The 20,104-nt window shown below is 34.1% G+C and overlaps 1 protein-coding gene across 1 annotated transcript in view; it reads left to right on the forward strand.

The window, feature by feature from the left end:
- Nucleotides 1–20,104, forward strand: part of LOC113240433 — a 227,729-nt gene that overhangs the window by 192,766 nt on the left and 14,859 nt on the right. The window contains exon 3 of the mRNA XM_026477732.1: nucleotides 2,394–2,529. Within this exon, the coding sequence (XP_026333517.1) occupies nucleotides 2,394–2,529 (136 nt within the window). The remainder of the gene's footprint in view (nucleotides 1–2,393; nucleotides 2,530–20,104) is intronic.

The following is a 20,104-nucleotide window of genomic DNA, read 5'->3' on the forward strand; positions in this document are numbered from 1 at the left end:
AAAACCAATTTTTATTTTAAATTACTTTGTACTTATTCTTTCTGCACCCTTTATTCTCACCAAATTTCGCTTAAACTTTATATCTACTCACTATACCAATATGTAATTTAATTTGCAAGGGATGAATTACAAGGTCACCAAAAAGATACTTTCTACTCTATGAATATAAAACAGCTCTTCTGGGATAAATTGTTTTCTTGTAAAATTACACAGTTTTTCCGTAGGAACAGGTTTATAGACATTTTGGTTGTGTTGTACACTTTGGGACTAATAAATTATGTTTTCAGAGGTTTTATGTGAATATTTATAATTGAGAACAGCCAATCACATCAGGATGTTGAGTCTGCAGAAAAGCCAATGATTACCAAAATTAATTTATTTTTCAAATGTCAATGACAGTTTTTGGACGTTGGGAACAATTATTATTAAAAATACCTCAGTATGTGGATAATAATTATGTTCGTCGACTTAACATGTCTTCTAGAAAGAAAGCTTGTTTTTATTATGATATCAAGTGGCGGGACGAACAAGTCGTGTGTTTGGTCCATAACAGTTACAGTGCCAATCAAAGATTTAAATTACGAAGATCAGAGGTGCAGTGACACTGCGCCTGTCACCCTGAAACATAAAATTGACAAGTCCCATGTGCTTGTAATTACATCAGCACACAAAATCAGGAAGCTGTAATTGACGCTAAGGCAAAAATGGATATGGTTGTAGAAGTTATCTGGACGAACTCGTTCACAAGGAGCTGCTACAAAATGCTAATTATTAGCACTGCGTATTCTATCTAGTTGCTTTACCCAGCGCAAATATCGAAAGAAAATTCTTTTCAAATTACATTCTTGCATCTCCACGGACATTGCTATGCAGTGGTTCAAAAACCACAGTATCTACAATGGCCACTACTGCACTTGGAAATACTCCTATTAAACTGGTATTTCAAAAGGGCGCAAAGAAAAGCTTCTCTGTCTCTTAGGTTTATTATCTTAGTCGTTTTACGACTGTTGGGAAGATATGGATCATTCTGAATTTAATTTCGGTTCTGCTCATTTTTATGTGCATAATTTAAAAAGCCACATAAAATTTATCTTCCACAAGATAGATGAAATACCAAATCCTCCTCCTCAAATCGTCTACATTCCATGCGTTAAAAAAAAGCAACAAAATTGGCAAACGCTATTCCGATTTTACCGAAAAGAGGAAAATGGCATTGCTCCATAAATGCGTTCATTGAATATTGTCTGGAATTTCACCGGAATATGTGCTAAGAGCGAGAACCAATCGATATTTGTGGATTGCCGACCCTGATTCGCATTTTCAGCTTTAACGTTAACCATATAAAATCATTATTCCACTAATACTAGACGGACGTCTTCAGAACTGTGAAAGGCAATCTATTCAATTTAATCTAAGTGAAAATGAAAGGATTAATGAACTTTTGACGCCCTTGTAATATTTGAAAGTTGATTCTTTTTTCAGTATATAGGTTGTTATGTTTAGATGGATAACGTTCAGTGTAGGAAAAATACAGAAATAAGTAGGTAGTGCAGATTAGCAATACCAAAAATAATTCATCTATACCATTGGCAGATAGGCGGTGTTGTATTTATTTCTTCCTAAGTCAGTGGAAATATTATTTTCGAAAATAAGCAGTCGCCTCTTGTTGTGCCTTGTTGTGCTTTTGCGGGGGAATTTGCTATCCATATATATAGACATATAAATACCGTCATGCCTGTCCCTCACTTTAACCTCCTCCTTTCGCACCAGTCTCGTCAAACCATTCCGTTTACTCTTGGTACTTTTAACCGGGTCTTTTGCAATGAAATTCCCAATGTGATGAACGTATTAGATACATCGTGGTCTACCTTTCCCTATGTATCTATCTACATTCGTTTTGGGCCGTCAATCTACCTACACATCTCTCCTTTCTACACAACCAAACTATCGAAGCATTCCTTCTTCTAGTGCTATATTATTACACTGTATATTATTTCGGAATTAAAAGCGGTAACTATGTATTTACTTTTCTAAATGGGAATAAACGCCATTAAACAATGTAATCTTTCGGCCAGGTTGCATCGAGCGTGATCATGAGCTGACTGGTGATGCGATGTTACATCTCGGCGGTATAATCATCATCCACCCCCGCTATATTTCTCAAAATACCACCATAATATCCCTGTTCCGCACCGAAGCCATACTCTGGTAATCAGTCGATCGCAAGAAACGATATTGAGTTTTGGCAAACACCGGCTTCCATGCTGCAAAATAACTTAAAACTATCCTCCCGACTGAAATTATTTGGATGTTTTTAGTTTTTACATCTCAATCGCGTCATACACAACTCTTGAGTAAAAGTGGGTTGAGTAAAAGTTTGTTTGATGTTTCAGACTAACCGTTCCAACGGCTCGCAAGTCCTCCTAAGACGCATGGACCTAACAATGGCGGGCAACTTCAGCTGCGAAGTGACAGCCGATTCCCCGTCTTTTGCCACGCAGATTGCTACAAAATTCATCGACGTTATTGGTAAGAATACCATTCAAAACTTCCTTTTTGAAAACAGTCATATTATGTAATATACATTATAGTATACGTATCCGTTTCTTGGGCTCGCTAGATTTTAGTGTATACCTACGATATCGAGCACTGGAGAGTCATAAGATTTAACGGAGAAATATCAATATGGCGGCCGCTGGGTGGCGTTTGATCTAACAATATCGTTTTCACTTTTCAGTTTTTTCGTACAGTTGTGTTAGTGTTCTTTATAATAATGAATTCGAAAGATTGAATTTGAGTGATTCTATTTATTTTTTCTGTATAAACTTCTTTTTGAAGAAAACCATGGCAGCCTAATGGTTTGACCTACCGCTTCACAAGCAGAGGCCGTGGGTTCGATCCGGCCTCGCACCGTTGAGTTTCTCGGAATTTATGTGCGAAATTTAGCCTTTTGGTGAATAAAAACATCCTGATGAGACCTGCACGTCGAAGAAGATTCACAGCTCTTGGAAAACGGTCCTAAACCGGCATTAGGCCGGCATGGTGAACTATGACCCAAAACACTTGCCTGAGAGAGGAGGGATGTATAAATTGGTTGATGACCAAATGCAGAAAGTTGTCAGATAGTACAACAAAAACTTAAACTTTATTTTTTGGTAAATTTAATGTTTTGTAAAAACTCATGGTGCTAAAATTGTTGTTTATGATGTTGTGGATTATAGTGCTGCGAGGTTGTTAGTAAGTATAATATTATGTTATATGTGGTATTGTACAAATGATCTTGTATAATCTGCGGAGATTAAAAACGATTCTGTATACAATGATCCGAATATAAAAAATGGGACCATGTTATTCATTTAACGAAATTAGATTTTTTTGTATCTTATCAAATCAAACGTAGTATTATAAAATTGGAATAAACTCTAAAAAAAAACGACGAAAAAGTTTTTTTAACGTTGTCTCCAATAGCTACTCGAGTATTCGTAACAAATTTATCGCCCGCCAGAGCTTTATTGAAATTAAAACACTGCTTACTCTATAGGTTGGATGTTCTACTAAAGTAAATGCTCGACGAAAATCTATTATGGCGACAGTACCTCAAAATTGACTTTCAACCAACCATCAAAGTCAACAGTACGTTTAAACACTTTTCAAGTCCAGTGTTATTCTAATAATATTATAAATTTATTTTATAAAACCATAGTGATGACTTTAAATTATTCAATTTATTCATTAGCTTTGTGGTACGTATAATAACATTTTATATATAAAAATCGAATACTTAGAAAAACTCCCTTCGATCCGGCTGGATTCGAACCAACGTCTTCCAGCAAACCGTGGCAGACGCTAACGAACGAACAAACGAATTAGCGAAACTTACGATTTTTTCTATATACTTGTTGCAGATCTTATCTTGTTTTTGGTTTTTAACGACATTTTTGCCATAGCGCCATCTGTGACAAATCTATTTCGGCACTCAGCCGAATACCTTTTCCTAAGTGTTCGATCTATATCTTAGTAATTATAACAAACTAGTGGAGTAATTTCACAAAAATAATTGAATATCATGGTGGTTACACATCGTGACATTTCAATAAAAGTAAAAAATTATATTTTTTATTCTATAAACATAACGTAATAAGATAAGTACAGTAAAGAAAGAAAGACGCGTGAGACAACCAGCGCTAGGCAACGCGAGTGCATCGCGATATTATGCAATAAATGTGTGCGGCGGGCGCACACACATACAAACCACGCTGCTAGGTTTGTATGGAGTTACCACACTTTGTCTTTATAATTTCCATACAGGAAAGACGAAATGGCTCTGGATTCCACAAAAATTTAATTCAAATACCATAGCGTTTAATTACATTTGAAAAGAGCAATCCCTAGAGTTTCTTGCTGGTTCTTCTCTGAGAAGTCCGTACAATGAACGAGCTTAAAAAGAACATTTTCAAGTAAAAATTCATTTTACCTATGGAATAAATAATGATTACATATTTTTGACGTCAGTATACTATATTTTGACTGTACAGATAAGGAAGTGAAACTATTTTTCCAGATTTAAATAGTGTATATTTGGTTTTTCAAACAAACCAACGTTTCGGGGCCTTTACAGGTCCCATGGTCACGGTTGACTGAGGTTGTAAAGTCATCAACCAGTTATGTCTAAAATTTATTTTGCATCTTATTTTTCACAATAGTTATAAAAGTTATTAATTAAATACCTTATTTTTAAATTTTACAATAATAACAATATAGTAATTTCATTTCATATATGTAACAATCGCGAAAACCTAAGAACTCAATCTATACAGATAACTTTTTATCCCGGTCTTAAACTAGGGAATTCCCTGTACCAGAGCATTGAAGTTCACTCCGGGGCATTACTCAGAACTCTCACATCTGGGGGTCGATTCAGAACCTTACGATATCTCAATCTCATATTCGAAACCGAACCGAAATGACGTCACACCCGTACGAGTACTCGTACTTCTCGACCTAGGCTACAAACGTTATTCAGTACACAGTTACCGAACAAAAGTTACCGAATGTACTATTCTTTACAAAGCAATAATGTAATCTCCTATTATTTTCATAAAGTCTCGATTTTGTTCAATTTTATTAATTTATATTAATGCAATAGAAATACATTCGAGAACGATATTCAATAGAACGTTTCGGTTAAAATATCGAAGAGTTCTGAATCGGGCTGCAGAATCAATTTAGAAAAATTCCTTTCTAAAATGGACCTTACTGGGAATCGGAACCGGTGCCTCCTCATCTAGCGCTGATGGTGAAAACTGTTGTGTCACTGAATAATATTTATATTCCAAGTTATGCGTCTGCTTACCAAAATAGGTACAGAAAACATAAGTTTTTATATCTTACGCACGCAATACATTTGCGATATTAAAATACTTCCTTCCTTGAGATCGCAAACATATTTACCGTACCCACTTTCCATCAGGTAAACAATTCAAATCAGCAAACAGTCTGATTGTTTGCTGCTTCCAACACCGTAACAGGATATGTATTATACAACACCGCTTACAGTAACAATGAGAGAATTCGTATGATAACGTCCGTCTGTTCTGACGCAAATAACCTAAAAAATACACTGAACTAGGATGCTAGTCAGCCATTGTACGATAGGGAATCGGACAACTTTCAGAAAGTTTATAAAATTAACTATAAGAGACAATAACAGTTAAGAAAAATATTATTTTGTTTAATATTCATTTTATTTAATATATAATAATTCCGGTTTTTGAAGGGCAAGGGTGCTGGTGAAATTATAGGCACATCAACTTAGGTCTCAGGGCAGTGTTACCAGCAGACACACAACTTGCTCGTTCCGTCACTTGATATTATAATAATCTCAGTACAGAGTACTAAAAAAAACCGACCTCAAAAGTACGTGGAATTGCTTCTATTTGCTAAGTTTTATTGAAATATCCCCTAGTTCGCCACTATACAGGACTTGACACTGGAGATAATAAAAATCGGTTCTCACTACTCAAAGTATATCGAGAGAAAAACGCCTTGAATTGGAGAAATAGCAAAATTAGTCACTAAAATAATTGCTCCTAAATTAAAGTTAGGCGCTATTTATAAAAAATGAATCGTGGAAGAAATTCAAAAACCACCCTTCGAGGTGGGTGATTTTCTTCAAAATGAAATGGGACCGCTAAGGAAGTACCCCCTTTCCAACAAAAAAAGAATCATGAAAATCGGTTCACAAATACTCGCATTGAGAACCTCCTCCTTTTTTGAAGTCGGTTAAAAATTAGATAAAAGCGGGCAGTGCAGAACCAATTATTGTTGCATTCGTTGGATTCGAAGCTGAGTGACATGAGTGAGGCTGTGACATGAGTTTATGATAGGAGGTGAGGCGTGAGGTGGGACATTTTTATGACATGGGGTGTTGTGACAAACCAACCAAGCGAGTGGTACAAACGAGTTGCCTCGTGTATGAGTAACTCAACACTAAGCGACAAGCCTATCCATAACATTTGCATCCATAACATTTCATTTGAATGAACATTTGCAGTGCCACTTAGAGCTAAAATTACAAAGATCTGAGACATAAGTTGACAAGTCCCATGTACCTATAATTTCACCAGCACCCTTACCGTTCAACATACGTACAAAAAAAAAGAGCATACAGTCGAATTGAGAACCTCCTCCTTTTTTGAAGTCGATTAAAAAAAGACTTTAATTCATTCATTTATTGTTTTTGACATTACAGTCAGCAAACTTTACAAATTTCTCCAATGCGTTAGTTACAAATGTTTGTTTTTAACGGTTTTTTTTGCCCTAACGCCGCCTGTAATAAATCTATGAAAGCTTATGAACTATCATATTGATTTTATTGAACACCATGATGTTTTTCTACCATTATCATTCATTTATTTTTTGTCAAATTACTCCACTGGTTTACTATAATTGTTAATACAAAGATGGAACACTAAGAAAAATTATTTTCGAACCAGCGTCTATATGCCAACCGCGCTACAGATTGAGTCAGCAGACCTTACGAATTTCTACATGCGTTTGTTACAGATCTTTATTTTTTGTTTACTGGCTTTCTTGCCGTAATATTACTTTATTTAAATGAAGCTAATGAATAATTTATGGTTTTAATTTAAAAAAATACCGCCCATACGGCACTTGTGTGTGTTGATTAATTACTGTCATCAATTTTTACAGTTTTTAGTTAAAAAGTGATTAAACGGAAAAAACACAAGATAATACACACGTTGTTATTTTTGTTTACCTGCGTGTGACGTCACGTGGTTTGTTTGGTGTGTGCATAACAGATTAAAATTTTCAAATTTTATTTGTTTACTAAAAAATACAAGTCTTTATTGTAACGAGAAGAGTTAGGTATGAATGAACCCGATAGATGGATTGGTGAAAGGTGATATGGATAAGAAAGGTGTGAGGATGGAAATTACGGCTGATAGGGGAGAGTGGAAGAAAAATACAATTGTTGTGCCTACCCCACCCAGCGTGAGATAAGAACAGGTAGAAGAAGACAAGCCATTATTATGATTGTTAATACAAAGAACGAACACAAGGAAAAATCCTTCGATCTGTCCGTACTAGGACCTGTCTTTGTATGCCAAACTAGGGCCACCATCTACCAACTAAGCTAAAGATCGAGTTTACCAACCATAGAAAGAACAGTGGTAAAATCATAGTTAAAGAAATTCGTTAGCGTCTTCAAATGACTTAATTACATGTCTTAATAAAATAAATTCATTTGATTTTTCAAACTATAATAGCGGCCTATATAAGACTGGAAACAAAATCATGTTTAAAAGAAACTGTAGTGACTAACTAGTATGTAACCGGAGTGATATCTACATTGACTTACAAATAAATGGACGACGGGTCTAATACGAAAACCACGAAAAAATGTCCCAAGTCAACCTATTTAAACGTAGTGACATGTAAAGGAATATGAAAAAGCTAAAACGTTGAATTTAAATTGTAATGTCATCGCAGTACTGTCTAATTTTGATTGCTTCGCTGTCAGTCGAACAAACGAAGACTAAAGCGTGAATGACGCTCTGTATACGATTTTAACGCCAAGTTCGGACACTTTTTAGCGCGGACCCGACGTCCATATAATTGTAAGTCAATGGATATCTTTAACTATCAGTTTCTTAACGTAGAGCGACATCTAGCCGCCAAAAAAAAATTTCAGTACCTAAGCATGGACATGGTCCACATTTAGTTCACGTAATATCAAATGTACTGATTCGACCGATAACAAGCTAATAAAAGATTAACTACTTCATTACCAAAAAAAAAGTAGATATAACATTTCTTCTCCAAAATGCCACGCGAGAAAAAGATAAACTGACAAAAAGTTCTCAAAATCTCCTGATTTATTATTATGATAGATGACACGTTTCACAAAAACAAAAAATCTGTGTCCGAGTTACCAATGCAATAGTCTGTGGTATGTTATAATTAACTCAGTTTTTTTATGGCTTAACTTCATGCCTTTTGACCATACCAGTGTACAAAATAATTTCCTCTGAACTTTCGTCACGTCACAAGCCCACGGTACCATTCAGCTTCTGTTTAAGGCTTCTGTAGTTTATTTTGATATAATAATACACCGAATATATTTCATTAAATTACGTACACTAACCTCCAAAACTTTATATTGGAATATCTTCAATTCCTGATTTCTCAGAATAATAAGCCCAAAACAAAATTTGTTCAGGAATTTCAACTCTTTCACTTTTTCATAAACAGGCGCATACAAATTATGTCAACAAAAATTTATATTATTTATTATATTATTTATAATATGTTTATAGTATTTTTAGTCATTGTTAGATCTATTGTTCAAAACCATTCCGCTACTGAAATTAACGATCTTTAGATTAGTGTGTTACTTAGTTTGATTTTCACTGTTTTAGCTATCTGTAACTATCAAACATTGATAAGGTTCGACAAGGGTAACGTAAGCCTATAACGCTCACAAATAATAACGCTCACACTCAACATAGCCCCGCACTAGGGAAACCCTGTGTTGCGGGTGCCATGGACACACACATAGACAACCACAAATTACACCCAAACTCACGAGAAAAAAAAAGCCTCAGTTTACGGTGCCGTAAACGCGCGTCATCTGCGCGTATACGCGCCGCAGACTGAAAATACAAAAAAGTATGAACTTGACATTAACAATACAATTGCACTAATAATTAATTGGCTAAATAAAAATAATTTGACAGCGAATTTTAACAAGACAAATTTTAGTCAATTCGGGACGGTTAGACGCAAAAAGTTGAAACTAAATATAAATTGCAATGGACAAATTAGAAGTAGTAGAGCGAACTAAATTTCTAGGTGTTATAATTGATGACAAGTTTGAATGGAAGATACATATGGAGTCAGTAATTAGTAGTCTAAATCGCTATGTTTATGTTCTAAGGAGACTACGTGACTTTTCCGCTATGTCTACTACTTTAGATGCCTATCATGGCTACGTTGCCTCCATGCTTTGATATGGACTTGTAATGTGGGGAAATTCGACGGATGCAAATAAATTATTTGTAGCACAAAAAAAATGTGTACGGGCAATAGGTGGCTTGGGACCCCGAGAATCGTATATATCTTTGTTCAAAACTCTTAACATACTACCACTGCCTTGTATGTACATTTTTGAGGTGTCTATTTTTGTCAAAAATAATTATAAACTTTTTAAAAGGACACGGGACGTTCACAACAGAAATGTAAGATACCCAGACAGATTAGTAAATCACAGTAGTACCAAATTAAGTTACTACCAGAGACAATGTGGAGCCATGTGTGTGAAAATATATAATACTTTACCCTCTAATATAAAAGATATAAATAGTAATCATTTATTTAAACGTAAGCTAATGTCATGGCTGAGAGATAAAAATTTCTACTCTATTACAGCCTTCTTTTCATATAAACCTCTTCAAATTTGACTATAAATATTATTGATTTGGCCTGCAATTATTTTATTTTTACTTCTGCATGACATGACAATAGCTTACAACTACTTGTAACATGTATAATTAATAACTATAGCTACACTACTAGAATTAGCTTCAGATTTATACAATTTGTAAAAAAAAGAAAGAGATTTGTAATGTATTATATATATTGACTATGTATTGAACTTTTTTTTGGACAATCAACAAGACTTGTACGTGACGTGAAATAAAATAACAAAGTAAAAACTGTGACACAGATATTTAATAAAATTCTGCATTCAATGAAGGTTGATACGGTATACAAGTGTAGACACGATAGTAAAAGTATAAAAAACAAGAAGTTGGTAAGCATTAAAATAAACAAATGACAAAACTCTGACCAATCAAGCGTACCGGTTCTTGCAATCTGCGTCGCCAATTTGAAATACATTCAGCCAGACCTTTTTTAAAATCTTTGTGAGGACGGAAGTTCTTAACGTAATGGCAAAGTTGAGTCGTTGGATGAGATTATTAAGAAAGTTCAGATCTGTAACTGCACCTAATAGAAATTTTATTAGGCTCGTAAGTTTCTAACGCCCGTGTACAGTGGACCAGGTTCCTTCATCCTTTTAGGTAACTCAGTTTTACGACCAGTTGTAAAAGAAGAAAGGTAAAATTGCCTGACTGAATTATTATAATTGAACATCGCCTGACTTTCTCCAGGCATGAATTAGAGCGAGATTATTCCTAAATCTACTTAGTCCCATAAAATCGAAATGTGGCCCTGAACTGGCGAAAGCAAGCACATTTTTGCATAGATATGTGATTCCATAATATGGAATGAGACATTGGGGTAAAGGGGACACGTCGTTATTTGATATTAGTCCACGCCTCCATAAAGGTCTCTCCAAGGTGGTTCATTTTTCGTCGATTCCTATCGGCCATATTACACAAATCGTCGTGTCACCTTGCAAGCGGTACGCTGCCTCACTTTACCCTAATTTAAGTTCTATTTCTAAGCTACAAATATTCGGTTTCATTCTTTGACGTATTGTGCATTACAATTTTGGCGAAAATCATTGACTTACAAATAAATGGACGACGGGTCTAATACACAAACCACGAAAAAAAGTCCCAAGTCAACCTATTTAAACGTAGTGACATGTAAAGGAATATGAAAAAGCTAAAACGTTGAATTTAAATTGTAATGTCATCGCAGTACTGTCTAATTTTGCGTGCTTCGCTGTCAGTCGAACAAACGCAGACTAAAGCGTGAATGACGCTCTGTATACGATTTTAACGCCCTGTAAGTTCGGACACTTTTTAGCGCGGACCCGATGTCCATATAATTGTAAGTCAATGGCGAAAATGATCTATTTATAGGTTATAAAAATTCTTCTTATTATTCTTCTTTTCCTTTTATTTGAGGATTATATTGACTTTGAATAGTATGTTGCCACTCTTGATTGCGTTTTCCGTAGCCGCGGGCACAAAGGGCACATTAGTGATATTTGTATGTCAAAATCCGACTTGAACAGGTTTTTATTTTTTATTTATTATTTTTCTTTTAAAATTTGAATTTCAATATGTTCTTTTGTAAGTTTACTTTACAGTTATAGTTCATTGTGGCGCTAATATAGATTCATGTTCGTACAATTTTGATTTTATCATCTCTATACAGTGTGAAATGTTTATTGGGGAAATTTTATACTTATGGGCATTTCTCCTAGAAGGGCTAAATTCTCTGACTTTGGTGGTAGATTTTTTTCTTAATTTCAGGAAAAACATTGAGCGGCAAGGAAAAAAAACTAAAACATTGCATTAGATTCCGTTATTTGGGCAACTAGATTCTTAATAGTTAATGACATATTTGATCCACTGAATTCAGCTACCACGAAATCAAGATTTTTTTAATAATAGGCATAATTTTTGTATAAAATATTATGAAAAAGGCAATTAAAACATTCAATAATCTACATAAAGATTTACTAATATGACTAACTGTTAAGTCATTCCTGAACAACTAAAATTTATTTATAAATCGACCAGAACAACGTAAGCAAATTACATGTCATAACACAGTGGAAAATTCCTTCGGTCTGGGCCACAAGACTGCTAATTTTCTTAAAACCACTGGTCGTTGCAATTTCATTGAGACTCCACTGAGTTATATTGCAATTATGATAATTTTATTTATTTATTTATTTAGGAAAACAGACAGTCTTATACAAATCTCTTAACCGGCATGGTTATTTTGATCAACGTAACTGGAGTCGCTGGTCCATATGGACCCTACAATTAAAAACCTTATAAAATTCCTAACAAAGTTACAATTAACACATAAATGGTTTAAGAGTGTTTTAAAACAAGTTTTATTTAAATTATAAATCAACTCTCAATTGTATTGAGCAATATCTTTAAATTATATTAATTTTTTGTAACATTTGTAGCAAGATTTTTATATAACCTACTTTAGCACGCTATATATATGTATATAAAAAAAAGAATTAAACAAAATCTACTCATACTAATAATAATGTACTACTTGACTGTGCACATCTTCTAAATCATTATCAAATGGTGAGTCACTCGAGTTAGAAGAAATTTCGAGTTGCCTAGTTCAGTTGTCACTAAACATTAGTGACATCTAATGACATCTTCATCACATGAACATCACTCACAGATTCCGAGTCCAAATCATTTGTCTAATAATAATTAATTGATATCGTTTTCAGAAAGATTGCAAGCCATTGTTGCAAAAAAACAATGATGAAATATGAAATGATAATTGAACCAGCTGTCACAGAGGTTTTAATTATTCTAAGTTATTCATGGGGTCCTCTGTCAAACATAATTAATATCTCCCACTTTTTGCTCCAAGTCATGCTAATCAATGCTAAAGAACAAAATGTCGATGTATTTCAATTTGTCATTATAAAACCTCGAAGAGCGTTTAATAAACGTGTTCTTGGACTAATTTGTGGAACATGCCTGACAATAAAACGTATTTTTGGCACGGGAGGAGATTCTTGGAATATCAAAGTTAATTAATTGTAACAAGGAAGCAGAGTCTGTACCACCGCTTACAGAAAAATTTCATCCAAAAAAACATGTCTGTTAGAGAATCCATATTGTACCTTTTGAAGGCCGTTTCATAGTCAACAAAAAGTGTGGCAGTCTAAAATTTCAGTAATTAATTAATAACTGCCTCTGTGGTCGAACGGTTACCATGCCGGACTGCCACGCAGAAGTCCCATGTTCACCCGGGCCGGGAGAAATATATGTACGACCCAATTTCTTTCTCTTGTGAGTTTGGGTGTAATTTATGGTTGTCTATGTGTGTCCTTGGCACTCGCGACACAGGGTTTCCCTAGTGCGGAGCTATGTTGAGTGTGTGCGTTATTATTATTATTCTGCTAAAATCCATTTGCAATGACATTTGAGTCTCAATAGTGTCAGTGGAATGCGCTGATGTTTTCAATCACTTATGATCAGTGATCAGAAATGAAGGAATGAATTTATGTAAAGTATGAACGTTTTCTTAGTATGGACTTACACAATGCGTATAAATAGTAGATTGTACAAAAAGTGCATAAAACGCGTCATTTTACCCGAGACAATTATATCCATGGATACTTAAGTCGAGGGTAAAATGCGTTTTATGGACGAGTTATACACTCTACTTTTGACTTCGATTGCGAGGATATTAAACAGCAATATTACAAATAAACGATTATTTCATTAAAATTTAATGTAAAATTGTAACAATTAGACATATTTAATGTGTTGGTTTTTTGCACTAGAGCATAAAATCTTATTTTATGCACTAGAGCATAAAATTCTATTTTATGCACTAGAGCATAAAATCCTATTTTATGCAGCGTACACCCAGCATAAATAGAAACTTTAAGAGCATGAAAAGTGAAATTTTATTTTACTGTTTATTTTCTAAACGTTCTCAAACATGGAATGTCTTATGTTTATTTTTTAAATGGCTAAAGTATTAACAGCTAAATACGTAATTAAATAAATACCTATACAAACACAACTACAATATTATTTTTTGAGACAATAATTTATAGCAAATATTTAATAAGAAATAATAATTTGTCGCCAATTATCACAAATTTTAACAAATAATACGCGTATTCAAATATAATCATTTCCAAGTAGTCCTGGGATTTGTAAAAGGGAATATCCATGTTATTCTTTAGTTTAGCTAAATTAACTCACTCAATTCCGATCATATCTTAATTATTATCTCGTTAATCAGCAATTTAGTCTGCAAATTAATTATGTAATATAATGTTAGTCATCGGCTCACCATTGAAGAGAAGAATACCAGAAAAAAATGGAATGTTAGTTGAATAGTAACTCGATAGCTAGCCACCATCGAGTATATAACTAGAAATAGAGACGGAATAACGGCCATCTATCCCTAGCAACTCATCAGGCGAATGGGCCTTGTGTCTTACCATGAACTCTTATTACTCTTCAGTTTAGGACCTAAAATGAATCGTTGTGAGACAGCGCTACATGAAATGCATATCACCATCCCGCTTTGTTGTCGCTACGACGCTGAACTGTAATAGGAGGTCATGCTAAGGTCCCTGATATCACTTTTAAATATCAACTCTGCGCTGAAATCACAAATTACATAGCTGAAATAGTACAGCGTCGACAACTGACCTGTGTGTACGCCACCGTATATTCCAAAAATATTCTGTAATTATTGCAATAAAGATAATATCTCTAACAACGGAGGCTGTTCCATTCGGTGGTGTGGGAAAAACAGCAAAACAGCTAATTACAAAACAAACGGAATCACATTTCACCCGTAACTAAATATGTAATTTTTCAACTTTCGTCCATTATAGCAAAGCCCAAGTTAAACTGGACGATTTGAGGTGAAATAATTGACGACACCTGTCAATTGTTTCGAATTCGGGCTGGCCAATCGGAGCAGAGTTGTCACCGTAGTGATTTGGCAGAACAGTTTTCAAACATTTTAAATGACATTTTGTTTCTATTTCCGGATATATACTCGATGCTAGCCATTGATACGCCACTACTTTTAACTTTTATAAGAATACCAAACGTACAAGTTCCTGCCATACACGCGCTATCCATGCACAACTGAGATGATTTAAAAATAGCAGACTTGGGGCACTGATTGGAATTGAATCAGGTGATCTATTCTCGTTCTCCGTCAAATAAGTAACACTCAACCAAGTTGAAAGACAGTGTCAGTATGAAGCTTCATTCGCATCATCCTCTTTTAATTTGGTGGAGTATGAGAGTACAGGGCCAGAATCGTTTATCATACCGAAGCTACACGTGTCTGAAGCCCCGGTTCGGTAAACAGACGCTGATTCAAGTGCAACCAGATCGAAGGAATTTCCCTTGTGTTTATTCAATCTTTGCGTCATTAATAATTACAAACTAGTGGAATATCTTTTTACATCAAATAATGAATGGTATTAATAAAATCATCGCGATATTTAAAAAAAAAATTAATAAAACGTAATTCGCCTGTGATGGTTTATTTCTCCAGTCAGTGCACAAAGGGAAATGACCGGATACAAAAGAACCCGCGCTTATTTATATAAATTTCTTCCTGCCAAAACCGCCAAACATCATCCAGGAATAAGCTGTTTTGGCGGTATTGGCTATGACCAACAATAATACCAAAAGATGGCAGATACCAGTCAAAGATTATAGTTACGACAGTCTATAGCAATAAGAAATATTAATTGACAACACCGATATAAAAGTAATATATCATCTGTAATTCAAATTTCTCAACAATAACAACTTTAACTATACTACAAATTTTCTAGGATGATCCCTGTGACACTTCACAAAATTCTACATAATATAACCTTGGAACGACGTCCACTAATTTACATATTTTATAAACTATTTTTATAGTCTCGCTTTTAATGAATATTTTTTTAAGCAAATACATAAAATTAAAGTAAAAGTAACATCAAATGAGTGAGAAATGAGCAGAAAAACAATTTTTTTTTTCAAAACTTAATTTATATTTACGACAACGTACAAAGGTTACTTTATTAGACTGCATTTGCTAGAGATGCGGTATATAGATAAAAAGTTTTCGATAATTTAATGAATAAATATATATAGTGCGTACAAAAGTTTAAGCTATTAAGTAATTAGTGATATGATATTAATGTTTTTATTCTACATTATCACTCTCAAATTTATTAAAATATCAATTGAAACGGCATTTCAATTTAGTTAGTGTTTTATGCCTTCAGTGATATACACAACATTACATACATTTATACAAAGCTTTCGAGAGGTAGGGGACTTTATTATTTTGTTTCCTGCGATCAATATAATCGCGTAGACGCACTACCAATTACCGCACTTGACAGTTGAGGATAATCTTTTTGAGTTTATTCAATATGGCTGAACAACAACAGCCAAATGAAACAAAAAACACTAAGAGTCAACAAATAAAAACAATAACAAAAACAAACGCCTTCAACAGAAATTACGGCAAGGAATAATCTTAAATTCGTGGTACATACAAGCCGTCAGCACTCGTACTAATGTCAAGATCAGTGTCAAAAGTATTCTTGAACAATTTAATAGATTTTAGAATGCTGTAATTGGTTGTATATGCACTTATGATTGTTCACCTATCGCTGGCGATGCCTATGAATTATAAACAAAGACTGCATTTAGATTTAATTTATTTCTTCTCCGGTACGTACTCCATAGAAATATCGGATCGGATATCAGAAACAAAATAAATATTATTTATACACAATTTATGGGAGTTAATGTTTTTTAAATCCGTAATATTATATAAAGCCGTATAAGAGATAACGCTTTTGCTTCAAAAATCTATCGACTTTACCTCGTCCCTATGATAACCTCACATTAACTATCTCAAGGATCATCCTAGAAAATTTATAGTTTATAATATTTGAATGTATTATGAACAGATATAACAAATTCTATAAGTATTACAGTTTGCAAAAGTGATACAACCATATTTGTTCGAGTATGATACAATATATAGTGTAGTAGGTATGCAAAATACGACCTGATCATGATTGCAACCTTACACTATATAATTATGTGTATCGGAAAGATTTAATTGAAGGTAAAATATATGAATGGGCGGCCGGAAAATGGGTTTTCTACGAATAATAATCCACGCAAAATGATTAAATTTGCAACTCAATTTTAATCCGGTTCAGAATATCATTGAAAGGCCTGGTAAATACTTTCATGAATATTTAAAACAATACTTCGTTATTCTGTTATTAAAAGCGCTTGTAAACCTCATTAAAAAGTATTCGTCCATACCATTCAAATTATAGAAATGAATAATAAAGCAACAGACAATATTATATATCATGGAAATAGATAAACGTTGGCCTAACGGCTTGCACCTATGGCCGCTGGAAGATAAGGTGCTGTTTTGATTCCAGACAGGACCAATTTTAGAAATGAACTTTTCTAAATTGCTTCTGGGTAGTGCCTTGGTTTCGTTACGAATATATCGAATTTTCTAGGCTGAAAATAAAAATTGGGGTTGCTTCTCAATTCAGAGGTCTATAGTTCAAACTTCCGTAGCAGCACGTACCTACTACTTTAAGTTCTAAGTTAAGAGTCGATACTTTCTCAGCTAGAATTCAAATTTTTCCCGCACTAATACGGTTCATTTTCTTTGGGTCGAGCGACAGGGACACTGGCTTTATTTTGAATTTAGTTTTTAATTTTAAATTAAAGCCATTAAAAAAATGCTTATCGTAAATATAATATATATAATAATAGGTGTTCAGTTTAGTTCAGATGATATTAAAAAAATCATTGGTAATCAATCTGTCCCCGACTCATGGCACTTGCAGAGAAAAACCCGCGTGTCATCGGACCTATTTACTATGAGCGTTTACCCGCTACTCTTATGCCGCGTTCTCACATTCGTGCGATAGGCGATGTGATGCACGATACGCATGTGTAAACGGTCACTTCGCTGTCGCGAAGTTAGACACGAGTAGCGTCGCGAAGTTAGACACGAGTGGCGACACGAAGTTACGTTTTTTTTTCTTATTTCCTGGCACCATGGCGTCCAGCCTTTGGCCATATGCAATATGATTGTGTTGCCAATTTTTGATAATTCTTCCAATACTTTCATCCTTCTTGAGACTTCAGGATATCATTGTCGTCGCAGTTGTTGTTGCTGTGGAACTTTGATGTGGGGTTTTGGATATTAAGAGGAATTTCGCAGTGTTGCCACTGTAGCCAGTTTTTAGCTATATAGATTTATTCAGATTTACGAAATTAGGATTAGGTACAAAACAAAATATTTCATTGTTAAATCTTTAAGCTCGTTTAGTAAGAAAAGTAAAAAATTGGAAAAAAACGAAAATAAAGCTTAACCTGCAATATCACAAGATGATAATGATTTGATTGATATTGATGATAATAATTTTTTCGATTTATAATTTGTAAAATTAAGAAAAATATGTATTTAAAAACGCAATCCCATAATTATGTTTTTGTTCAGCCACTTTAGGCAATTTTACTCAGAATTAATTTCTTGGAATCTAGCAACTTTTTTACTTAAAGTTTAACTACTTCCTCCTTGGGCAACGTGGCAACACTACTTATTCAAAAAGTTGACAACCAACGTGAACTACTACAATTTCTTGAAAACAAGTCTCTATACACTATGTATACAGATGGTTCAAAGACTAAAGATACTGCAACTTCGGCATTTTATGACCCACAGGCTAAATTATCTAAATGCTTCAAGATTAACAACTATTGTAGTATCTTCACAGCGGAGTGTTATGCTATTTTCCAAGCATTGCTTTATGTAAATATTCTCGAAGTTGTTGTTCATATAAATATCTTTATTGATTCTCAAAGTATATTGGCTGCACTCAATAACAAACAATATAAATATAATTTGTATTATTCAATTCAATACAATTCAATTCATTTATTCATTCGTTATTACAGGTACATGATATAGATGGTAATAATAATTTTATGGAATCTCTGCAATAAGCCAAAGTGGCATACGAAGTCAATTAAATAAAAATGTAATGTCAAAATAATAATAAAAGAAAAATGGATACAATGTCAAAAAAAAACTAATAATAATTAAAAAGTCTAAAAATATTAATAAGTAAATGGTACCCAACTGTCAGCATTTACCTATTCTAAGAAACTGTCATTAAAATATTCTTCTATGCTATAGTAACACTTGTCAATTAATAATTGTTTTAATACATGCTTGAATTGCATTCCACTAAGATTTTTAATGCGTCTGGAATTTTATTAAATATTTTGGGTGCAATATCAACAACGCTATTTTTGTATAGGGCCGTTTTACATATATTTCTTCGGACCATATATTTCCTGGTACGAAATAAGTGCGCTTGTGAACTTACTTTTTCTTAACAAAAATAGATGCCTCCGAGATGTACAGACATGGGAAGGTTAATAATGTTAGGTCACGGAAAAATGATCGGCAACTGTCAGTGTATTTAATGTTGCATATGGCTCTGACACATCGCTTTTGGGTTCTAAATATAGTGTCTCTGTAGGTAGAGTTACCCCAGAAAATCACACCATATCTAAGGATAGATCCAACAAAGCCGTGGTAATCCATTACCACAGTTCGGCGGTCCGCAGTTTTCGACAATTTGTAGAGTGCATAGCTAAGCGTGTATAGTTTTGCACAGACCTGTTGCGAGTGAGTTTTAAACGACATGTCCCTATCTACAGTTATACCTAAAAACTTTGTTACATTTACTTTTTCTATAACATTGTCACCACATTTAACTTTTATTATTTATTATATAGTATATAATATAAAACAATTGCTACATGACATGTATAGTAGAGGTAAAAATATAACATATAAGGTGGGTACCTTCACATTCTGGTATTACTGGGAATGAAGGAGTTGATGGAGCTGCACGAAGAACAGCAGATGAAGACCATTCCTCTTGTTTGAAAGTACCTTACACTGACTTCCACGACCAGTTAATGTTGTCACTGAAGTCCTTATGGATGGAATATTGGAGGAAAGCGACTGAAATAAAAGCAAAGTGGTACACCAGAATACAAATGAGCCCGCC

This window comes from Hyposmocoma kahamanoa, unplaced genomic scaffold (assembly GCF_003589595.1).
Source record: "Hyposmocoma kahamanoa isolate Upper Pololo Valley unplaced genomic scaffold, ASM358959v1 138, whole genome shotgun sequence".
NCBI classification, from domain to species: Eukaryota; Metazoa; Arthropoda; class Insecta; order Lepidoptera; family Cosmopterigidae; genus Hyposmocoma; species Hyposmocoma kahamanoa.